The 24,291-nt window shown below is 37.8% G+C and overlaps 1 protein-coding gene across 1 annotated transcript in view; it reads right to left on the bottom strand.

The window, feature by feature from the left end:
• Window positions 1-24,291, bottom strand: part of NALCN (sodium leak channel, non-selective) — a 367,606-nt gene that overhangs the window by 117,531 nt on the left and 225,784 nt on the right. Inside the window, exons 14-15 of the mRNA XM_017861705.1 lie at window positions 20,214-20,351; window positions 3,684-3,758 (exon numbers count right to left, since the gene is read on the bottom strand). Coding sequence (XP_017717194.1) covers window positions 3,684-3,758; window positions 20,214-20,351 — 213 coding nt within the window. The remainder of the gene's footprint in view (window positions 1-3,683; window positions 3,759-20,213; window positions 20,352-24,291) is intronic.

Genomic DNA, 24,291 nt, shown 5'->3' with positions numbered 1-24,291 from the left:
TTATTATTATTATTTGAGATGGAGTCTCGCTCTGTCACCCAGGCTGGAGTGCAGTGGCGCGATCTCGACTCACTGCAAGCTCTGCCTCCCGGGTTCACACCGTTCTCCTGCCTCAGCCTCCTGAGTAGCTGGGACTACAGGCGCCACCACCATGCCCAGCTAATTTTTTTGTTTTGAATTTTAGTAGAGATGGGGTTCACCGTGTTAGCAAGGATGGTCTCGATCTCCTGACCTGGTGATCTGCCCACCTCGGCCTCCCAGAGTGCTGGGATTACAGGCGTGAGCCACTGCACCTGGGCAATATCCCCATTTTAGAGGTAACTGCCACTGGCTTTTATTATTATTGAAAAAAATCTATGAACCAACTTTTATATATTAACACAGCTAAAAACATATCGATACTAAAAGACATTGAAGTCACTAAAATGTTGCTATGCTAAGCCTGTTATGTAGGTGTCTGAGGAGGAGCATCACTCCAAGAAGATCACTGAGAAATGGCACCTTGAGTGGTGTTTGCCATCATGCAGCAAGGCTGTCACTCCCATGGCTCTGATTCGATCTTCCGGGTTCTAAGAGGAAACAAAGAACTGATCTGGATAGTTTTAATGACTGGGTTGCTGCATTCTCCGCTATTCCTCAGAAACTGTCCTTCATTCTAACAGTTACTTGATGAATATGATGATGCCTTTGTTATCTACAACATCATTATTTATAAACAAATAATTCATAGTCCTACGAGTCTCAACAGTATGCATGACTCATGTTTGGCCTTTATATAGCTTTAGTTTGAATCAATACAGTTTAGAGGTTAAGAGTGTGGGTTTTTGGTCCAAATTGCCTAGGTTCAAATTCTAGCTCTGACATTTGTTGGCTGTGCAACCTTGAGCAAGTTACTTAACCTCTCTGTGTCTTAGTTACCTCATCTGTAAGATGGACAGAATAATAATACCTGCATTGAATGGGTTGTTTTGAAAAATAGGTGAAAACATAAAACACTTGATACCGAGCAAGGATTCAATCAATGTCACCATAGCTATCAGAATCTACAGACTGGCAGAAATGGTAAAAGCAGCAAAAAGTTTGAACGGAGCAAAGATGGAATTTGGAATGCATAGGGCTTTCTGAAACTTGAAACATTAAGAAAATCAAACACTTTTTTTGAACATTTCCTCCACTCTACTCTCTATCTGGGAATAGTAAAAATAGAGTATGTAAGCTTAAATCTTAAGGACTGGATTTGTACATGGACAACTGAAACAATATTTAGGGTAACAATTTTACTATTTTTTAAAAGAATCTGTAAAAGACAGTCTAAAGTTTGAGGTATCCACAATACTATGCGTATATACGAAAGTGCACGCACGTGAATGTGTGTGTTCTTAAAAACATGCAAATGAGCCCTACCTTAAAGGCCAAGATCATCGAAAGTAAGAAAAATCAGGGGCATAAAAAATGACACAGTTGTTAAAAACTAGTGAAAACACAAAACATAATCATACAACAGAGAAAGTTAACTAGGAACACTTTAACTTAGTTTAATAATATTTGCTCTAATGAATTTCAGGTTCAATGAGTTTCAAGTATGAAATTAATAGAAGAATTTAATGGCTACGTAGTTTCAGTCCAACCATGAATAAAGAATAGTGTAAAAAGTACTAACAAAAATGGAATTGCTGCATTATGATTGGAGTTTTCAATGCCCAAATACCCAGAGTATATGGTCCAAATTGTAGGCTAGTGCAATTGGATAACTCATTCTGATATACAGAATTTCCAGAAACACAAAGCTTCACTAATATCTAGCAAGTGATTAAAAGCCACTTTTATAAATAATGACATTTATTCAAAGTGAAGAGCCATATAGTTTATTAAAACTTTATAGTCCAGGAAGAATTATTGTTGGTTTTTTTTTACTTCGGGTCAGATATGAAATGCCTATTGTGACCATTAGATATATAGATGACAAAAAATGTAAGTAGGCTATGCATATACATGTATATAAAAATAAGTTACAATGGTGAAAAAAATTAACACTGCAAAATATCCGTAGGTTTGAATTCATAGTCCTGAAAAAATTGCTACATACACATTTATTTTGTTGCTTTCCAGCAGAAAAATTATTTTACAAATGAGGGCCGGAGTTACATGGTTATTTAAAAGCATATGGAACCTGGCGGTAGCACTAGCTAGAAATAAATTGGCTATTTTAAATTTTATCTATAGAATATATGTTGTAACATACTCTCTCAGAGGATAGTACATATCTGTGCATGATAAACACGGCATGAAGGAAAGGCTACAGCTAAATACCAGATTTGTAAAGCATGGACTAAAGTGGTTCTACAGCAGCAGATTTTATTGGTTATGTCTAATTATATGGCTGGTCACTTTCAATTTTGAACTCAACTATTATTTTTTCTGCAACTAGAAGCCACACAAAGTATTTTCACTGATGGCATAAAGGGATGTCCCAACTCTTATTTGAAGAACCTATCACTGCTACCACGGAGTGAAAAGACGTGGAAGAAATCATCTCCAGCAGAGCCGGGAAGATGCCCATTTGCCTGGGTAGCTGTAGGATGGTAAAGAACTCAAAACCTTTCTTGGTATGCTCCGAGTGGGAATCTTCATAACAATGTTTTATTTTTTTCCCCTTATTGATTGCCTCTGTTAAAAGCATAGGCTTTAAAGATAAGAGTAATACAATGAAATGCCTAACCTGATCATGAGATAGATAAAAAAAAAAATTTAAATAGGTTATACTTTTGCTTTGTTAAAATAAAAGCTTTGGAAAATTCTGAACGTGGAGGGCCTGCTTATAATTCCAAATAGAAAGTTTAAGAGCCATGGTTCTGTTAACGTTATAACAGCTGTGGTTCTGCCAACATTCTAACAGTTGGGTAGAGTTTGGTAGTTAACATCTCAACTATTCTCTCAGTGTTGGGGAGGGTGATACAAGAATGTTCCACCCATTGTCCCACTCTCTTGCGAGCTCTTCTTCTCAACGGGTCTGTACTCTTTGATAGAGCCAAATACTCAAGCCAAATATCCTCCATGCCACAGAAACTACGGGAATGATTGACTATACCTGTAATCCTCCTGCCATTAAGAACACAGCATTCACCTATTTCTAGTTTCATTTTTTGGGGTATACTTTTCACCATGATGACATCCTGTCTGTTTTCATACATAACTGGGCCCACATTTCATCATTTACTCTATTCTGTTTCTTATACTCACTATGGGCACCCAGACTAAATTCTCCTTTAGTGTCTAGAGACCAGGTAGATTGATTGTAATATTTTTATGATAATGATAAAGGGTATTATATATAATTATGCAAAATGGCAATATGGTCTTGAGGTATCTCATTTCCAATCAACCTTCATTTAATGGCAGAAGGAGAACAGTTTCCAAATCCAATGGACCATACTCTGCCCATCTTACTGTTATTCAAAAATAATAAAACGATTCCTAGGATATTTACAGAGTAACAGAAAGTTTCCCTTGTTAGTATTAGATAGACGTTAAACTTAACACCATTTTACCACCTTGGATAGCCTTAACTTATTAAATTTTATTTTTACTTTGAAGCTCAAACTTTTAATATTGCCTATAAGCAAATGGTTTGCCCCTTATTTTGCTTTTTTTTTTTTTTTTTAAATCTCCAATACATTACTTACTTGTTTAAGCTTCTTTAGGTCTTCATCAAGTTCTAAGTTGTCCAAAATAACAGCAACAAACAAACTCAGGAGGATCTACAAAATGGTGAAATAACAATGAAAAAACCCACATGCCATAAGTATCAAAATGTTACATATATAATAGAGCTACCTAAAATATATTGAATATAGAATTCATTAAGTGAAAGATAAACATGCAGTTATGAATCACTGCATAGACATTTCAAGGTATTTATCACAAATACATGAAATAAAATGCGTATGTTCATTGAAATAATATAAAATGCTAATTTGCTTTATGAAGTCAACTTACTTAAAAAGGAAATTAAGATTTTTTTGAACTCAACAATCCCACTTCTGAGATTATTTTCTAAAAAAGCGATCTGAACTATTGATGAAAAGCTGAATATACACAGGTGCTTATTAGAGGGTTGTTTGTAATAAGGAAATATTAGAAATAACACCCAACCGTGCATGAATAGTCAATACAGTTATAGAGATTTATGTGATAAGATACATGCAGCCATTATAAATTCCCACTGTGGTAGCTACTCTGCAAAATTGTTCTAGCGTTGTTCTAGGCTCCTGGTTCATGCTTTTGTGTAGTCCCCTTCCACACTGAATATGGGTGGCCTGTGTCATCAGCAGGCTGCAGAAACGATTGTGTGTGACTTATGAGGCTAGGCAATAAAAGACACTGTGTCTTTACCCTTGGTCTCTCCCGCTCTGATGGAAGCAGGTGCTATGTTGTGAGGATGCTCAAGCAGCCCTTTGGAGAGGTCCATGTGGTGAGGAACTGAGGCCTCCTGCCAACAGCCACTGGAGTGACCCATTTTGGAAACAGGCACTCCAGCCCTAGTGAAACTTCAAGGTGACTGCAGCTGTAGAGAACATCTCAACTACAACCTCTTAACATTTTGAACTAGAAACACCCAGCTAAGCCTGTCTCAGATTCCCAAATTTAAGAAACTCATTGAGATAATAAATGTCTATTTGCTGGTAGGCTTCTAATGTGTGGGTAATTTATTACATAGCAATAGATAACTAATACACTAGAGAATTTTTTTTAACATAGTAGTTTCCGTTTATTTTTATTTCATTTTTAAATTATACTTTAAGTTCTAGGGTACATATGCACGACATGCAGGTTTGTTACATATGTATACATGTGCCATGTTGGTGTGCTGCACCCATTAACTCGTCGTTTACATTAGGTATATATCCTAATGCTATCCCTCCCTCCTCCGCCCACCCCACAACAGGCCCTGATGTGTGATGTTCCCCACCCTGTGCAAGTGTTCTCATTGTTCAATTCCCACCTATGAGTGAGAACATGCATTGTTTGGTTTTCTGTCCTTGCGATAGTTTGCTCAGAATGATGGTTTCCAGCTTCATCCATGTTTGTTGCCATTGCTTTTGGTGTTTCAGATACGAAGTCCTTGCCCACGCCTATGTCCTGAATGGTATTGCCTAGGTTTTCTTCTAGGGTTTTTATGGTTTTAGGTCTAACATTTAAGTCTCTAATCCATCTTGAATTAATTTTTGTATAAGATATAATGAAGGGATCCAGTTTCAGCTTTCTACATATGGCTAGCCAGTTTTCCCAGCACCATTTATTAAATAGGGAATCCTTTCCCCATTTCTTGTTTTTGTCAGGTTTGTCAAAGATCAGATGGCTGTAGATGTGTGGTATTATGTCTGAAGGCTCTGTTCTGTTCCATTGGTCTATATATCTGTTTTGGTACCAGTACCATGCTGTTTTGGTTTCTGTAGCCTTGTAGTATAGTTTGAAGTCAGGTAGCGTGATGCCTCCAGCTTTGTTCTTTTGGCTTAGGATTGTCTTGGCAATGCGTGCTCTTTTTTGGTTCCATATGAACTTTAAAGTAGTTTTTTCCTATTCTGTGAAGAAAGTCATTGGTAGCTTAATGGGAGTGGCATTGAATCTATACCGTTTTTCACGATATTGATTCATTCTTCCTATCCATGAGCATGGAATGTTCTTCCACTTGTTTCACGATATTGATTCATTCTTCCTATATTTTTTCACTATATTGATTCATTCTTCCTATCCATGAGCATGGAATGTTCTTCCATTTGTTTGTGTCTTCTTTTATTTCATTGAGCAGTGGTTTGTAGTTCTCCCTGAAGAGGGCTTTCACATCCCTTGTAAGTTGGATTCCCAGGTATTTTCTTCTATTAGAAGGAATTTGTATGGTGTTGAAAACACTTACATTATAATAGTAAATAAGAGTATATAAATGATAGAAGCACAACTATGCATATAATGGAGTAATAGAGAAAATGCTTAAAGGAGGTACTTTAGAAATATTAATGGTACTTACTTTTGTGTATTGGAGTAACACATTTTTTCCTTTTTCTAAAAATTTTGTGATTTTCTGATTTTTAAAAAATGTGTGCTTCTTTTAGAACAGGTAAATAAAACAACAAAATAGTATAATTTTTAAAAATATTTTACTTTCTAGTCCCTCTTCAACTTTGAATTTTCTAAAGTCCCACATTCACTTGATCTTTTTCATTTCTAACTTATATTTTTCATTTCAGTTTTCTTCTTAATGAATTATTCTCATTTTTTAATATTAGGTGGTTAAGCATGAAGGTCAGAAAGTTGAGATAATTCAGCCAGTGCTAGAGAAGTTATGCAGAAGTTAATGGCTAGCTCTTTTTCAATTTTAATGAGTATATCAACATGATTAAATTGTGATGGGACATGCCTGGCTTGGGACAAATGCCAGCACCCTTCTTTTCAACAGCCATGCCCTTTGGAGTCTTATCAGAGCTTGAAGAAGATACAGAATGATCTAGACTGGAGGGTTTTTATTAATATCACCATGACTAGTACACCACTGGTAACTGGGCATCAGGCTTATTCTGAACTAGACATGATTCCAAATTGGACATTTTAAAGTTCGCTCCATGTTCAGCCCATTTCCCAAGACCTTGATGACAGAAAGTAATATCAGAGGCAGAGTCTACCTTCCCTTGCCTTGATTTCTCACCCCGAATTCTGAGATGTTCACCTGCTGGTTTTCTTCTGCAGGAGGGGATATCTTATACCCTTTCTTTCACCCCTGCGCACTGGAGCAGGCATTGCTCCATCTTAATTTAATCAGGTTTTCTATCTCTCTAGTGAAAGTGCAAACACGAATCTATAAAAGGGAGGTCGGAAGGGATCCTGTTCGCCTCCCTTTTCTTAGAGCATTTCCTTTATAAGACTTGGAATTGCAAATTCTTTCCCTTTCCGTTTGAGATGTATATAAATACTTTTAAAAGCCAAATAAGCTTCTCACCAGTTCTACAACCTAAAAGAATGTTTTCCTTGAGGGCTGCCTCCTTGAAGTAACGTAAACATCAAGGAAGACAGAGCCTCCATCTCCCCTTCTCCATGGAGGGTGGGAGTTTAGACATCTGGCTCCAAGTTGTAAACTTACCTACTTGTCACAGAAATATGAAAAGTTTTAATTTTCCTTTGGATAAAGGCAATCAGGTCCCACAGATGGCCACCCCAGTTACCAGGTGAATTTAGGATAAACTATATTTAACAAGTGGTGCTGTCAAGTCTTCTTGAGGACTAGTTATTTCTATTTTGAGAACACGTATGGAAAGCGGTGATATAAAAGAGGGAGGTATTTTCTGCCTCTGTGATTTCTTTAACAGATTGCCAGTGATGTGCATTGCAGCCTGTGTTAGTGCTTATTCAATAATAAAACTGGGCTTTCTCTCCTCTACCTTTACGGAGAGGTTTCGTGGGTTGGCAGATTTTATTTTTAATTATATCCCCCAAACCAGACAGATGGCAGGCTACTTAAGGACAGCAAGGCTATGTTATTCGATTAAATTCGACAAACAGTTGATTGGACTCCATGGATGTGTGAGGCAGTGCCTGGTCAGAAACATAAATACGATATTGCACTCACTGCAATGATGTTTATCATTGAATTAAGCAGACACAGAAGAGAGCACTGTGCTTGGAGTCAGAGAGCTCAGGTAGCAAACAGGCTCTGCCAGCTATAAGCCACGTGGCAACTGCCAGCCCACAGTGAGTTCTGGTGCCCTCGTTTGTAAAATATTTAATAATAGCTCAACAAATTGCAGGTTTTTCTTTTCATTTAATTCTCCTCGAGCAACCCTGACGTGTAGTATAGCTATACAATGTCTGAAAATATACAGACACAAAATTAGTTATGCAAAGCTAAAATAAATGTCTTGGTTTTTCTACAAACGAGTTGAATTTGGTGCACAACCCCTCCATTTCTGTTGGTGGCTGGAAACATCATCTTGCTACATCAATTCAATTCAGTCCTTTCAAGCTCAGTTACATTTGAAAGAATGCTCCTTTTCTTGTTAGGGGTAGTTTAAGATCAAGGTTACCCACCACAAGCTGGTAATGTGTCCTCCATCCCCCATCGGGGAACTGATGAGGCTGTACTGGGGGTTTGGGGCTTTCTCTCTGCTGACTTGGCCACCATCTCAGCTCCCAAAGCTAAGAGCTCTGATTCCCACTGATGTCCTCTGTATGTGCTTCCTAGAGTACTGGAACACAGTGCACAGAGTTGGTGGCTTCAAACAACAGACATTTATTTGATCACAATTCTGGAGGCCAGAGTCCAAAACTGAGTTGTCGGCAAAACCACATTCTCTCCAAAGACCATGGGGGAGAATGCTTCCTTGTCTCTTGCAGCTACTGGTGGCCTTCACTGTCCCTTGGCTTGTGGCTTCGTAACACCAGTCACTTGGCCTTTATCTGCACAAGGCTTTCTCTCTGTGCCTTGTGCTCTTCTGTCTCTTACAAGGATACTTGTCATTGGACTTAGGGCCGACCCAGATAATCCAGGATGATCTCATCACAAGATCCTTAATTTAATTACATCTGCAAAGACCCTTTATCCAATGAGGTCATGTTCATAGGTTCTGTGGATTAAGCCATGGTCATATCTTTTGGGGAGGCCCATTTAATTCACTATATTCTCTGCCTGGTCTTTTCTTTTTGTTGAGACAGGGTCTCACTTTGTCACCTAGGCTGGAGTGCAGTGGTGTGATCTCAACTCACTACAGCCTCCACTTCCTGGGCTCAAGCGATCCTCCCATCTCAGCCTCCCAAGTAGCTGGGACTACAGGCACCTACCACTACGCCTGGCTACTTTTATTTTTTTTGTATTTTTTGTAGAGACAAGGTTTCACCATGTTGACCACGCTGGTCTCAAACTCCTGAGCTCATGAGATCCTTGGATCTGGGCCTTCCAAAGTGCTAGGATTACAGGTGTGAGTCACCATGCCTGGCCTCCACATGGTCTTTGGCTTGGGCTGCTGTTCCCACAAAAGATTTATTAGCTCTCAACTCTCAGGGAAACTTAGAAAGGGGCTGCCATTCCACTTGGAACTAATGTAGACTTGTTCTTGCGGGATCTTCCGGGACTCTCCACGTAGAACTCTCAGGTAGCTGCCCAACTCTTCCCAGGCTGCCCCGGCCCATGTGGGGCCCCAGCAAGGTTCTTTCCCCATCAAGTTCCAAGAAGAATTAGGGTCAAGTCTTGGATGTCAAAACACACCTGGGTGGGTACCAACACTGCCGATGCCCCCAAGTGAGGTGTGTGGGCATCTTCCACGGAAACATGCTGTGTCTTTCTCTCCGGGGCTTTCTGTCTTTCATGCTCCATCCCAGAAATCAGTCTTATTTCTTCTCAGAAAGCAGAAATGTGAAAGAAAATCGGAGCGTGGAGGGGAAGGGCGGCCGTGCAAGTGTGAAGGAGGAGGACCAGAAATGAAGCCCTATCCGAATTCACACATTTAGTTCCGTACCATTTTGAAGCATTTAGACTTGGAGAGTCCATCTGGGCACATGGGCCAGGGGAGCATTTTCTGAACACTACTTATTGAAGATTATGAGACAATGATAGAGACCCAAGGATGCTCTCCAAAGCCACGCAGATGCCACGGAGAGGGCTGATTTTGGGAAAAGAGCTGTGAGAAAGGCATTCCAGGTGGCGTGGTCAGGGCCTGGTGAGTAAGTCTGGCCAGAGTCTGGCTTCCAGGCAGAGGGCTTGGAGGCTGGAGAGGAAGGCAGTATGGGCAGGCGTCCTGAGTGCCACAGAGGTCATGGATAAGAGAGGGAGGCTGAAATAGTCACAAAGTGATGACATCAGTTTCTTTCTGCTAAATTTTTCCTTATAAAAGTTCTGGGGTTGGGAGGCTGAGGCAGGAGAATCACTTGAATCAGGGAGTCAGAGGTTGCAGTAAGCCAGGATCGCACCACTGCACTCCAGCCTGGTGACAGAGAGAGACTCCGTCTCCAAAAAAAAAAAAAAAAAAAAAAAAAAAAGAAAAAAACAAAAAAAAGTTCTGGGCTTTTTTTTTCATGTCTTTTCATTTTAATGCATGTAATGCAGCCATTTAAAACTGGCTCAGCTGGGCGTGGTGGCTCATGCCTGTAATCCCAGCAGTTTGGGAAGCTGAGGCAGAATTGCTTGACCTCAGAAATTTGAGACAAGCCTGGGCAACCCCATCTCTCAAAAAAAAAAAAAAAAAAAAAAAAATCAGTCAGGTGTGATGGTGCATGCCTGTGGTCCCAGCTACCTAAGAGGAGGCTGAGGTGGGAGGATTTCTTGAGCCTGGGAGGTCAAGGCTGCAGTGAGCTGTGAATGTGCCACTGCACTCTAGCCTGGGTGACAGAGCAAGTCCCTGTCTCCAAAAACTGAAAACATACAACAACAACAAATAAACTGGCTCACTGAAATAGTAACTAGACAGGGTTAAGTACAGTTTGACAAAAGGTTATTAGACATGTGTTTTCTTACCTTGGTTAAACAAGAAACCAGTATATTTTATACTTTTTCCTCGGGAGAAAGAGAGAAAAGCCACCCTCAGAGCAGAAGGACAGACAGAGTCACGGCATGCCAGCTGCACTGACTCCTCGTGGCAGATGCCTTTGATATTGGCTGTGGATGGGAGAAGGCAAGACTCCTGAAAGCAGAGCTTTGGCTTCTCCGGGTAAACGTTGTGGGACTTTGGAACAGGAAGGCCCAAACTTACAGAATTGAGAACAAACCTTGGGGAGGGGGTTGGCAGCGAATTTAAGAATAATATAATGAAGTTTGAAGTTAGCTGAAAGGTAGCATAAACCTAATTTTATTCAGCAAATATCTTTGTTTAGGCATCATTTTTTTCAATTAATGTGACAATGGGGTGACAAAAGCACAAACTTCCAAAACAGAAACTAGTTCAAAATGTGTGTGTGTGGTGGGGGGCTTGGGTTTGCCCCTGAAGCCCTATTTGAATGTAGACTTTCAGATTGATCCTCATCTCCCTGTCCCTGGCATGTAGGACACTGTGATAAGGTGGCAACTGACACTCAGGGTGAGAGATGACTAAAGTCTGGCCCAAGGCTTTGGCTGTGTCTTTGCAATGGAAACAGAAGATTCAGGAGGTGCAGAGCGAGTCTGTAACTGATTGCCAGGAGGTGAGAACGACTTTGCAGTTCTTTTCTCACAGACTCTAATAAGGTGACAGCCACCACTGTGATAAAGAGGTAGAAGTGAAGGAAGAATGGCAGCTTGGTGTTCATCATATTTCATTTATGTTGTCAATGATACAGTATTTTCCTACACACCCAGGGCAATGTGGATGTGGACTGAAAGAGCAGGTCGACCCGGGTGTCAGACACTTGCCAACACATGGTATAGAAAGTCAAGGGAATGGGTGACAAGCCCTCGTTCTGAAAGGAAGCACCATTTTTCAGTTCTGAGTGTTCTCATTTGTTCTGTTTTTACGGAAAGCTGAGGTAATGCTCATTAGCGAGCAGAACCCATTACAGCGATGTCTGCATGTTACTTTCAGTTAATGTTTACCGACACTGCCACATGTTGCTGTGCCCAAAGGTTTTTCTGTAGCCACTAAATGTGATTTACAGGTTTATATTAAAATGGTATTGACGTAATAATGGAATTTTACAGGACTTGCCGCATTGAATCACAAGAGTGTCATCATATGTATGAAACACTTTTACCTTGGCGCTTCGACTGTTCTAAATTATGCAACTAATTTGCTTTGCATTATTTATTTCTTAATATTTCGATTTATGTGAAATTTCTATTTATTTATTTATTGAGGCAGAGTCTCTGTCACCCAGTCTGGAGTGCAGTGGTGAGATCTCAGCTCACTGCAACCTCCACCTCCCGGGTTCAAGCTATTCTCCTGCCTCAGCCTCCGAAGTAGCTGGGATTATAGGTGCCCACTACCACACTAGGCTAATTTTTGTGTGTCTAGTAGACACAGGGTTTTACCATGTTGATCAGGCTGGTCTGGAACTCCCCACCTCAGGTGATCCACCCACCTCGGCCTCCCAAAGTACTGGGATTATAGGGGGAGCCACCATGCCTGGCCCGATATTTCAAATTATAATGCAACAGGACATACTATGTCCCTACTTTTTTAGCAATATAATTTCAGGGGAAAAAGGCTAATGACATCACCTTTCATTTTCTTTTGAACTCTGCTAAGTACACATATGATTTCAACACAGTGGTGTTTAGTTTGTACAATGCTATAAAAAAGAAAGTCAAATACATATTTTTTCATGCATTTACTACTCGGCACTTTTAACAGGTCTATAGCATTTGATCATATTAATATGCGACATAGTATTTGCTCTATTGTGTAATACACAACTGATGTATGTATCCACCTTTTAATTTTATGATTGATATTGATACATTATGAATCAGTGATGTCAATGAAAAAGTAGAGAATAACAATATATTTTGATATCTAATTCTTTACTATTTCCCTCAGATTACAATGCCCTTGGCTAAGATATGTTTAGCATTGACAATGCATTCAGTGTGGAAAATGCCACGTTATCAGGCCTGCTGAAGCCTGGGAAGTCTCTCTCAGAATATTTATGAATGACATAATAGAATTTTGACCTTTCAGCTTAGTGGATTTCAAAAGTGTAATTTTCCAGGTTCAATCTGGTGCCTGGACCAGGGTTTCACAGGTGTTTGATTTCTCTAATATTCCTTACGACTCTCCTCTTTCTCTAATACCTCCTTTTCCTCCTCTGCAACAACCCAGATTCACCTCAGTTAATGGTGTGCTAGTTATTTGCTATGTTTAAGTTTTATACATTTAACCACAGATATATAGTTATTTTTCTATTTACCTACGATGAATTGCAGTCAAATTCAATAAATTACTGAAATAGTTGCATTTATAAGTATGATTATTTCTTCCAATTTTGTTTGTGACACAAATCATTTTATCCAACATAATGTAGTTCTCATTCTCTCAGAATAAGACTTTTGGATAAGTATGATTCAAATAGCTGAAAAGTATGATTTATTTTTGCAAGAGGGCAGCCTTGTCGTTCACAATGGGTCTTCTGGTTGAAAATTTATCTCCCTGTGGCAACATATCCTATTTTACATTCTCTCTAACACTGTAGATAGTCATGACCTTACACTATATAGCTTTCCCTTTTCATCTTTACTTTTTATAAAGTTTAATTTTATGATTTTTTTCCTTTTGTATAGCTTAAAGATGGCCCTTTAGCTGAAATTTCACCTTTAATCTTATTTGTTTCTTTGCTGTAAACTTCATTAATAATTTCTATCTTTAAATTACTTTCAAATATACAATAGAAACACAGCAGGAATCGATGTCCCACAATCTTGTGTTTTTCTTTTCCTTTTCACCATTTATAATCACCCTATCCTAAGCTGTCTTGCAGCCTGTAGTATGAAACAATTTCACTTTTTATATGGGTCAACAAAAAGCCAAATGTAATCAGAGCAGTATAAAATGGGATACGTTCAGCACAGATGCACTTTTAAATGAATTCTATAAAATACACTTATTTAATTTACGCTTTGGAATGCCCATTTCTCTCAGCAAAATATGACTATTCTCAGCAAGCTGCCACTACAGAGGCAAAATCAAGAGATTGCTGTGTTAATTTCAGCACTTCAAAGGTGACAAAAAGACTACCCACAATGAACACTTAATTACGTTTTCTCTTTTCAGTATTCACATCACCGGGCTTTCCTTTGAAACAGTAATAGACAGAAAAACACTGCAGGAAAAATGGAGTCTTTCAACTTGTTAGGTCTTCAATAGTTCTTATCCTCAAATCATTGGCAAGGGTGGGGAAAAGGATGCACTTAACAAGCATTCGATAAACTGCAATCAATCAGGACAGAAATACAGAATACATACCTGGCAGAAGACAGAGATATTTGAAAGGGACAATACATGGTGGTTATGAATATGCATTTGCTATATACTTAAGCTTGATTTTCACTGTGGGCTGACAAATTGGTGCCCCGAGGGGTGATGAAATAGCCTGCTGTTCTTTATTGCAGAACAAACTGCAACCACACATTTTGTTTTTCGCTGCTTGGCACATGCCTATCCCTAAGAAGACTAAATCAGGAACTCACCAAGTTGTATGGCACCACTGTTCAGTGTGAACAAAAGACAAATCAGAGCTTGTATGTTTACATAGACTCCTTTTTTTTCTTCTCACCCATTTGGGTTAAAATGCTTTGTAGTATTTTGTAAAAAGAAACATACAATTAAACAAAAATGCTCATTTTAAGGTAAGTTCCGCTCTAAAGACAGGCTTATGGAATAGAGATTTTAACTTATGAAGTTTAGTTTTTAGGGACATGCAACGTGCATATAACACAGACCTGTCACCCTCGTGTGTGTATTAATATGTTAGTCCATAGACTATCTCCAGCTGTTTTACTGCCACTACTTCTGATATTTCACATAAGGGAGATTGGGAACAAGATGTTTATTACTGATCACATAGCAAGTAGCAATGTATATATGCCTCTCTTATCATTTGCATCTTTAGGCGTTTGAGCCACAGGTTTTATTTGTTTGTTGGTTAGCCTGTCTGTGTTCATTATTGCTAATTTCCAATTATTTGTAGACTCTAAGAGGACACGAATTAAACTCTTTCCCACCTTGGCCAGGACATAGGTTAGTACCTGCACTTGGTAGTAGAAGTTCAGTAAAACTGTATCAAATCAAATTGAACTCACTTGATAAAGCTCATTACAGTAACTGTTAGTCTAAGGGTATAAAGGAAAAGAAAAACAACTGCTGATCATGTTTTAAGCAAAATTTTTTGTGAACTGGGGAAGTGACTTCAGTATTAGACTTTTTTGGGTAGTATAGAAGTGATATTGAGTACTATACGATCCTTTTATTCAATTAATTATGTATCATATTAAAAATAACTTGTAAAAGTTTGAATAGGTTTACTTTTTGTTTTAGGACCTCTCATAATTAGATAAATCAAATATTCTAAAGCTTGTAGTTGTCTCATATAAATCTGTTTGAGAAAATGGATTTGAGTTTTATTTAAACAGCATATTTCATGTAGCTTATGCTATATCTAAAAGTAGAGATGAGCTAAAGACTTAAAGATGAAAACAGAAGTTATAAACAATTAGAAGAAGACATAGGAGAATATTTGTATTACCTCAGGTGGGAAAGAATTTCTTAAGCACGAGTTCAAAAGAAATACAGACCATTAGTGAAAAACCAATAGTTTTGGCCTAATTTGATCATTCCACAATGTATACGTGTATCCAGACATCACGTGGTACCCCATAAATACAGTAGGCCCCCCTTATCCACTGTCTCACTTTCTCTAGTTTCAGTTACCTGTGGTCAGCCACAGCATGAAAATATTAAGACACTTTGAAAAGGATAGAGAGATGGAGACAGAGAGAGAATGAGTATTCACATAACTTTTATTACAGTATATTGTCATAACTGTTCTATTTTGTTATTATTGTTAATCTCTTACTATGCCAATTTATAAATTCAACTTTATCAAAGCTATGTATACATAAGAAAAGCATAGTATATATAGGATGCTGTACTATCCATGGTTTCAGGTCCCTACTGGGAATCTGGGAATGTTTTTCTCGGGGACAAAGGAGGACTACTATATATACAATTATTATTCGTTAACTAAAAATGAAATAAAAATATATAGAATGTCAAAAGACATCACAGACAAACTGGAAGACGAAATACTGCCTAGGAGAGGATATTTGCGACACAGGTAAGTCAAGAGGTTAATATCCAATAAATATCCCATAAATGAGTTAAGACAAATTAGTTTTTAGGAAAACAGGTAAAGCAAATGATGGGGTGAGTCACAAAACAAAGATGGTCAATAACCATAGTCAGAGGTGCTCCCTTGTTAATAATTATGGACATGCAAAAATGCAAGCCCAGTTGATACCACTGTTCACTCATAAGATTGCCGAAACCTCACGTCAAATAATGCGACGTCTAAGCGAGAGTGTAAGAACACGGGAATTCTCAACGATTGCACTTGGGAGGGTAAATTAGCACAATTGATGTATACAGCAGGAATCCACAGTGTTTTCTCAAAGGTCCAGACAGTAAACATTTGAAATGTTGAGGGTCATGAGGCAACACTGATATTATGCGGGTACTTGTATAACCATTAAATTATAGAAACCCTTTTTAGCTCACGGGCTGTATCATGCGGGTGGTGGCTGCATTTGGTATCTGGGCTTGCAGGCCCCTGGTATAGAGCAATTTGGGCAGTACCTAAGACCTAAGCATTCTACTTTTGGACATACATCCTAGGGAAATTCACATAAGTGGGCACAATACATACACGTATTGCAGCATGATAAAAGCATAACCTTGGAAAACGGCCTAAATATCCATCAGAAAGGGAACCGATAAACAAATATGGCATATTCAGAGTCCGTGAAGTACTATATGGCTCTCCATAATGATGACCAAATCAGCTTCATGTGTAGTAAGACAAAAAGATCTCAGAAAAAATATCTGGTGAAGAACTTAACTGCAGAATGTATGTTGAATTTGATACCATTTATTCTAAAAATTGCTGCTACAAATAATTGATAAGGAGGGAAACACATGACCATCTATAACTTGGCCCCAGCATGGGCTTACAGGGAGAGAAATACGTATTACCAGGCCACTCCCCCAGGGATGGCCATCAGTTGACTGGAACAGTGCTTTGCAAACTAAGACAACTTAATATTAATCTTCACAATTTTGGGTATAAAATGTTTTTAGATGTTAAGCTCAAGTTTAAAATACTATAGGTATACATATATATACACACCCATATATACATATATACACATACATATATACACATATTCTATGTATATATTATATGTATATATGTATGTGTGTGTGTATATGTGTGTGTGTGTGTGTGTGTGTGTGTGTGTATATATATATATATATATTTTTTTTTTTTTTTTGAGACGGAGTTTCACTCTTGTTGCCCAGGTTGGGGCGCAATAGCATGATCTCAGCTCACTGCAACCCCCACCTCCCAGGTTCAAGTGATTCTCCTGCCTCAGTCTCCTGAGTAGCTGGGATTACAGGTGCCCACCACCATACCTGGCTAATGTTTTGTATTTTTAGTAGCGATAGGGTTTCACCATGTTGGCCAGGCTGATCTTTAACTCCCGACCTCAGGCGATCCACCTACCTCAGCCTCCCAAAGTGCTGGGATTACAGGACGGAGCCACTGTGCTGGCCCTAAATACTGTATTTTTAATGGATGCGTATATGTGCTGGAAACCTGTGCATTCCATTGATTTTAAGATGCACATTTTCTTTCACCTTTTAAAAACTCTGAAGTAGCGATGCACCTTATCCTCTATGTGTATAGTTTGTTTTTCTCTTTAGTGTTACACAAACTGAGTCTTCTTATGAATGCCAGAATGTTACATTTAGTGAAATATGTTTCAAAAATTGGAAAATGAATTAACATTAAAATTATCATAGTCATTGCCTGGGAGAAGAGGTATAGGGAAGGAGAGAAAGAAGGAAGAGTGGAAATTAATTCGGGAAGCGGCATTAATGATACCCTAATAAATGGTACTTTACTTGTATAAATTAAAAATATCTGAACATAATATAAATTTAACATTTATTAATATATGGCTTTACATGCACAAACCGTCTTATCTACACTTAAAAGGGTTCAGTTTTGGAGCTCTAAAACATCCTCAGAAATACAGGGTTAACTCGCAGATACCTGACAACCTTGGAAACTGGGTGTACTGTGAAGGATTATCCTCACTTTCTGATACAAACAGCAGAGAGGTCAGGAAAGTTATCTGATTCTTCAGAAATCAGATATCGAGTGACCAGCAGAGCTAGAACCTGAATCTGGATTTTTGGACTCCAATTTCGTAGTCTTGTACGACACCACATTTACCAAACTGTTCTCGTTAACATGTAGACGTCTGAATTCTCAATTGCCTTACAGACTTTTAAAAAAGTGTGAATAAAAGAACAAATTATTTCAATTTTCAGTTTTAACTTACAACTGTTTTTTGAAAATTGCAATTAAAAAAGTTAGAACAGATGTTTTGGGTAGACACTTAAATCAGTAAACGGAAAGAGTGGAATTAGAGATTGGTTTTCATCTTGTGCTCTGTGGATTCCTAAAGCCTCAGGTGAACCCCAGGAGTCCTTGGATGAACTTTAAGTGTTTTATAACCAATGCCATATTTTAGCCCATAAAGAAGATTTAAATTACCCGAGAAGGCTATATACCAGTTTTAATATTTTATTTTATCATATCAGTTACCCCAGTAGAATTTTCACTTGAAAAAATATTACTTTACTAAATAATTTAATAGGCTAGACTTTTTTCTTTCAGCTTTCATATTTTGCGCCTCTGATTTAAGAATCAAACGTATATTTGAGTGTGAAACATTTTCAGTGAGGAACGTAAATGATTATGTTGCTTTATTAGGAAAACAATTAGGTTGATTACTATAAAATAATTAGATTGATATTCCCTGACATAGATGATTTCAATCAAACCTATCCTGCATTTAAGCCACAATCAACAGTCTGAGCAATTCCGTAGTGTTAGAGTAACTTAAACACATAGTGCTTACTAAACTTAGTTGAACGCGTGAATGATGAGTAAACGAATGGATGAATGAATAAATGGCACAGGCTTAAAAGTCCTGGAAGGGAAGATGCCAAGACATCAGGGCTAAGTGTTGTGCAGACACCAGCACAGCCAGATTCGGCTCTGCAAGCCAGGCTTCCATTCCTGCTGCACAATGTTCCTGTCTTTTGTGAATGTTTAAAAAGTCAGCTCCATGTACAAAAAGGCCAGAACTATGTCTGTGCAGTTCTACTGTCTGAGTCCATGACTTCACACCATGTAACAATGCATTCTCATAAACTTTTCGGTGGACATGTCTTCGTTTGGAAAGCCTCTGTCTGTCTACAGTAAACACAACTTCTAAGCTATATCTAGTTTATCAAGGACTTATTTCATTCATGGATATTTACAGTTAAAACTGACCTTAGAGATTATATGTACTTTGTTTTACGTGAGTGATTCTTTGGCAGCAGTTTGACTTGACAATGACATTTTTCATTATAATTAAACTTCATTATCCAGGGAAGCAGTAATTAAGTAGCTGCAAGACTAAGGGCCAGATCTAGATCAGACAGGCCTGGGAACACTCTGGTCATATTTACATTCCATGTGACATTGGATAAATCACTAAACTCTTCCGAGCCTCAGTTTTATCATCTGTTAACTGGGAATACTATCTAATTGGGTGTTCCAAAGATTAGCAATAATACGGTAAGATATTTTGTAACTGTAAGACATATTGCCAAAAACGATAGTAGTAGTTGTTTTTATTTCTTGTGTTCCTGATAAAGGGAAACATTTGAGTCCTCAACTTGGAACTTCTAACGTAATATTATAACTTAGGTTTGCTTCTTAAATATGAAAAAATTTATTACATAGAGATGTGCATTTGGTATTACATTCCTTCGTAAGTCATAGGCTGCATTTTGTAACCTTTTTTCTTTGTTTTTAATGGAAGTACATTGAAGAGAAAAATCTGCTTGTGTGACAGAAGTCGGTTCTTACTGGACTTTGGTATTCCATTTTCTTGTGCTTTTACAATATTTGCAGGGATGTGTTTTATTTTTTTCCATGTGTTTTTTTTCAGTCGCACATAGCACAAAAACACTGTGCTGATTTCTAATTAACTGACTGCACCCTGAGGTCTACAGCTTCTGTCTTCAGTTTAATTACAGCTGTGAAGAGGATGCAGTGAAATTGAAGACAGTGTCTCTACATGAGAAAAAATAATAATAATGGAATTCCGGTTTGATCCTGAGATCATCTAGGTGTGAATGCTTGGGGATACTTAAATTGGTATGTAAATGTGAGATTTTCATTTTGTTCTGTCTTGTTTTCCCTCTTGCAAACACTGGTACCTGATGGAGAAAATTTCTAACCTAACAAATCAAGCAGTTCTTTGATGTGTAGAAACTTAGAATGGAAGGAGGGATCTCATCCAACCAGACTAGTCTGCATTAGTCCTTTGGCTCCCATTTTGAAATTGACCCAATAGGCCAAATATCTGTTGATGCTCATCCCATTATAAAATCCAAGATATAATTGAAAAGAAATGCTAAACTCACCAGAGTGGCAAAAAGGTGATAGAGAATGAAATAGATGGCAACTACAGGTGCCCACATATGTCCCACAGCATTTAGAGTTTGGTCCATTACGTCCACCCATCCTTCCTGGGTGAGGATCTGGAACATGGACATAAATGCCTAAGAGGAAAAGAACAAAGGTATTACACACTAGCTTTAGGCTTGCATACAACTTCAAATTAGTATGTGATGTTTGAAGACTTTGATCTCAATATTGTTGATTTTTATCTGATTGATCAGGGCAAGAACAGTCTTGATTCAACACATAGGAAAGATATGAGACTAAAGATCTTAAAAATGTTATATTTAACTATTTGATGTGAAATAAGAAAATAATTACCCTGAATTAAAATTAGTTTTGTTGGCAGTAAATACTGTTGAGCAAAATAGAAACAAATTCAAGATCTTTGATTTTTGCTGTTAATTTTTTTCCTTTCAGCAAGCTATCTAACATTTTCAACAGATTACTTTTTTTTGTTCCTGCTGCTAAGAGAAACTTATTTTTATAGTGAATTACATTTGTCTAAAGCATATAAAAGAGCAATAACCTTAATTTTATTTTTATAGTACCCATCTATCATATTATTTTAGCTATCATATTAAAAACACGTGACTCTTTAAAAAATAAATATTTCTAAGTGATATTGCCACACTGAACAGCTTAAAGAGAAACACATTTTTCATGATTTTAAAAAAGTTTCAAGGCACAGGGGCAAGATCACAGAAGAAACCAAGACCAAAAAAACAAAAAAATAAAGAAAGAAATAAAAAATAGAGCATTCCAACAAAAGCCAGCCAAGCTAAAAGTCTCACAGTCTTTCTGCCAAGATCTTTGACTAGTTTCATTCTTACATATTTTTCTAATTAAATATATGTGTATCCATGAATCTCCAACTCATGTATCCTATACACGTTAGTAGTCAATAAATACTTTTTAATGAGACTATGATGATATCCGGAACAAGTTGCCCATTGGAATCTAGTGACTCTTTAAAAACATCTTTACAGGCTTAAGTACAATAAAGACATACATTGAATTCTCGGATATTGGGATTCCAATAAATAAAGTCCAGGATAATGCAAAGATGGACTGAGACCAAGACAGAAACCCAGTTACACTAGACTAGAGGACCTAAAGATAGACCTAATCTGGTAAAGATGATCTTATCTGATTCCTTTTTTTTTCTTTTTTTTGAAGATAAGGAAAATGATGCTCACAGATGCCAAGTGATTATCCCAAAGTCACTCTATTAGTTTCTGGCACGAATAGAAGTAGCACTAGGCATTAGGACTCCAAAGTGAGTACTTTTCCAAAAAGTGCATCCTGCATTCAGTGAAGTCTACCCAGGATCTACGCAGGCATAATTACATAGTAATCTGAGTATACTTTTCACACTTGATCTTAGCCAAAAGGCTGAGAAGCAACCTAAGGGCAATTTCCTTCAGTAAAGGGTAATAAACTTTCTTAGAAGTACACTGTTCAAGGCCCAGAACACAGTGGACCTATTTGAAAAAGGAGCAATTAATTGGTAAATGAACCACGAACTAGAAGATAAGTTCTTCCACTTACACTTTGTCTGTGTGCAAAGTAATTATCTTTACCTTGAGTTGATTTTTCTATAATCTCATTGTCTTACAAAGTGTTTTGTTCATGAAAATATGAAGTATGTTGTTATTGATTCTTGACCCCAGCACCACCAAGGGCAATAGACTATTTTTCCTGCCATGGTACCCAAGAGACGGCCACTCTCTGCAAAAAGTATTCCTTCTAAAATTGCTTTTGAGAATTTTTCAACACATCACTATCCTTATTTCAGAAGTTATCACTGAGGGCAATTATTTGTTTCCTGTATTTTTTTCTCTTGAATATTTATTGTATCCAAAGGTGAGGAACACAAATTCCAAAGATGATTTCCATAAAAATATGAGATTGCTGTATTTTTTTAAATGAAGGTGTCAGTGTGAAAACATGTACATATCCTAAAGATTCAACAGCACTAGGTGAAGAGTCAAAATGCCTGCCAGTATAAAAGAAATTTCACTGGACAAGGCTTTCTTTCCCCAAAAGCAGCAGAACAGCTCATGATGAAGCCCAACAGATTTATTTTGGAATCTGGAGACTAAAAATGTAGGTGCACCTTTCAGCTGTCTTGGGCATGAACCAGCTGATGTTTTTTTCATCTGCTGCATTACATTTGATCAACAGCTATTATGTGGTCAGTAGATGCTTGGGAATGTGGAGCTATGGGATTGTAATCTGTTGTCGTGAGATAAGTGATGTGGGCAAGAACGCTGGGGTTATCCGCTTTTCATTTCAGAGTCTCAGGAGAAAAAAAATCTAATTTCCACACAGCTCAACCACCTGAAAGCTCATATTGTGAGATGCACTAAATTATATTTGCGAACAAAGCTTTTTGTGACAATGGGATCTGTGTATTTCTAGCTGCTGAAATGAATAAACCAATGAAGGTAGTGCCAACAAATACTTCTATTAGAGGCTGAAAATTAACTTGTGTCCTGCTTGAAGGGTGCCTTATCAGTTTTGTGGAGATTTTTATCCAGAAATTTAAATTCAAATGATAGCGTGCTTGAGATAGTGACTCAAGTGCACTTACTGACTTACATTGTCCGTAGGGCCTCTGCTCTTTATTTATTCAAACAAAGATTATTAGTGGCTCCTAAAGGTCTGATGCATTGGGGATCGAGCGGAGTAAGACATGGTTTTTTTCCCTTAAGAACTGTATAATCAAGAGGGGAAGAAAAAGATGAACAGGATCAATTCTCAAAAAGGAAGAATATTGGCCGCCTATAATCCCAGCACTTTGGGAGGCCAAGGTGGGCAGATCACTTGAGGTCAGGAGTTCCAGACCAGCTGGCCAACAAGGTGAAATCCCATCTCTACTAAAAATACAAAAGTTAGTTAGGTTTGGTGATGGGCACCTGTAATCCCAGCTACTTGGGAGACTGAGGCAGAAGAATTGCTTGAACCTGGGAGGTGGAGGTTTCAGTGAGCTGAGATTGTGCCATTGCACTCCAGCCTGGGCAACACAGCAAGACCCCATCTCAAAAGAAAAAAGAAAATAAAAAGAAAGGGAAGAAGATTAACTAAGGTGTGTAAGCAAAATACGGTAAAACTACTGAGGGGCAACAGAGAAGAGCCAATTTAGTCCTCTTGGGTGAATCAAGAAAAGTTTTGGGAAAATAAGAGCAACTGACCTCAGTAATGCAGAGAAGTAGAGTTTCAGTGGAAAGAAGGCAGAGAGGAAGGTGTTTCTCTGAACTACCTATTAGCATGTTTTTCCATTTTTCTGCCCTGGTTTTCTTTACTGGTTTTATTTTATTTACTGGTTTTCTTTTTATTTTCTTTACTGGTTTCCACCAACTCTTTACAAATTAAGAAAACCCATCTTTTATCTGCCATGTATGTTCAAATGCATTTTCCCCTATACATTTCTTATATTTTTGCAAAGATCAGTTTTACATTTCAGTGTGGTCTAATTTGTCATTCCTTGTAAGTGTTTTATTTTGCTTAAAAGACTTCTCTCACTGCATGATTAGACAGAAATTTACCCGTGGTTTTATGCAGTAGTTTTACACTTTCCTTGTTTTATTATTTTAAACATGTTGAACCTGAAGTGGCTGTTTAAATCAGTTTAAGTCTGAAATTTATTTTGGTATAAGTAATGAGACAGGAATTTTTTGTTTTCACTTCTGATGGTGTTATGCCTATCCCTATTTAAGATTTCTTGATTTATCCACTTCAGATACAGACTTCTGCTATGATATGTGAAGATTTCATTCAGCCACAACACCTCTCCCCACTTCCCTTAACCACTCCTAAATTTGTATGTAAATCTCTATTTCTTTTTCCATCAAACTAGAAAGACTTGACCCCTTTCAGTGTGAGATGAAGTTATTACACTGCTGCCTGTCAGGTCACCTTTTCTCTCTGCTTTCATTTTCCATCTTGTGTCATGTATACATTTACATCCTGAAGTTTGACTCTCTCTCTCTCTCTATATATATATATATAATTTTTTTTTTTTTTTTTTTTTTTTTT

This window comes from Rhinopithecus bieti, unplaced genomic scaffold, assembly GCF_001698545.2.
Source record: "Rhinopithecus bieti isolate Rb0 unplaced genomic scaffold, ASM169854v2 scaffold_2254, whole genome shotgun sequence".
Lineage (NCBI taxonomy): Eukaryota > Metazoa > Chordata > Mammalia > Primates > Cercopithecidae > Rhinopithecus > Rhinopithecus bieti.
This window is presented reverse-complemented; position numbering and strand designations above follow the sequence as displayed.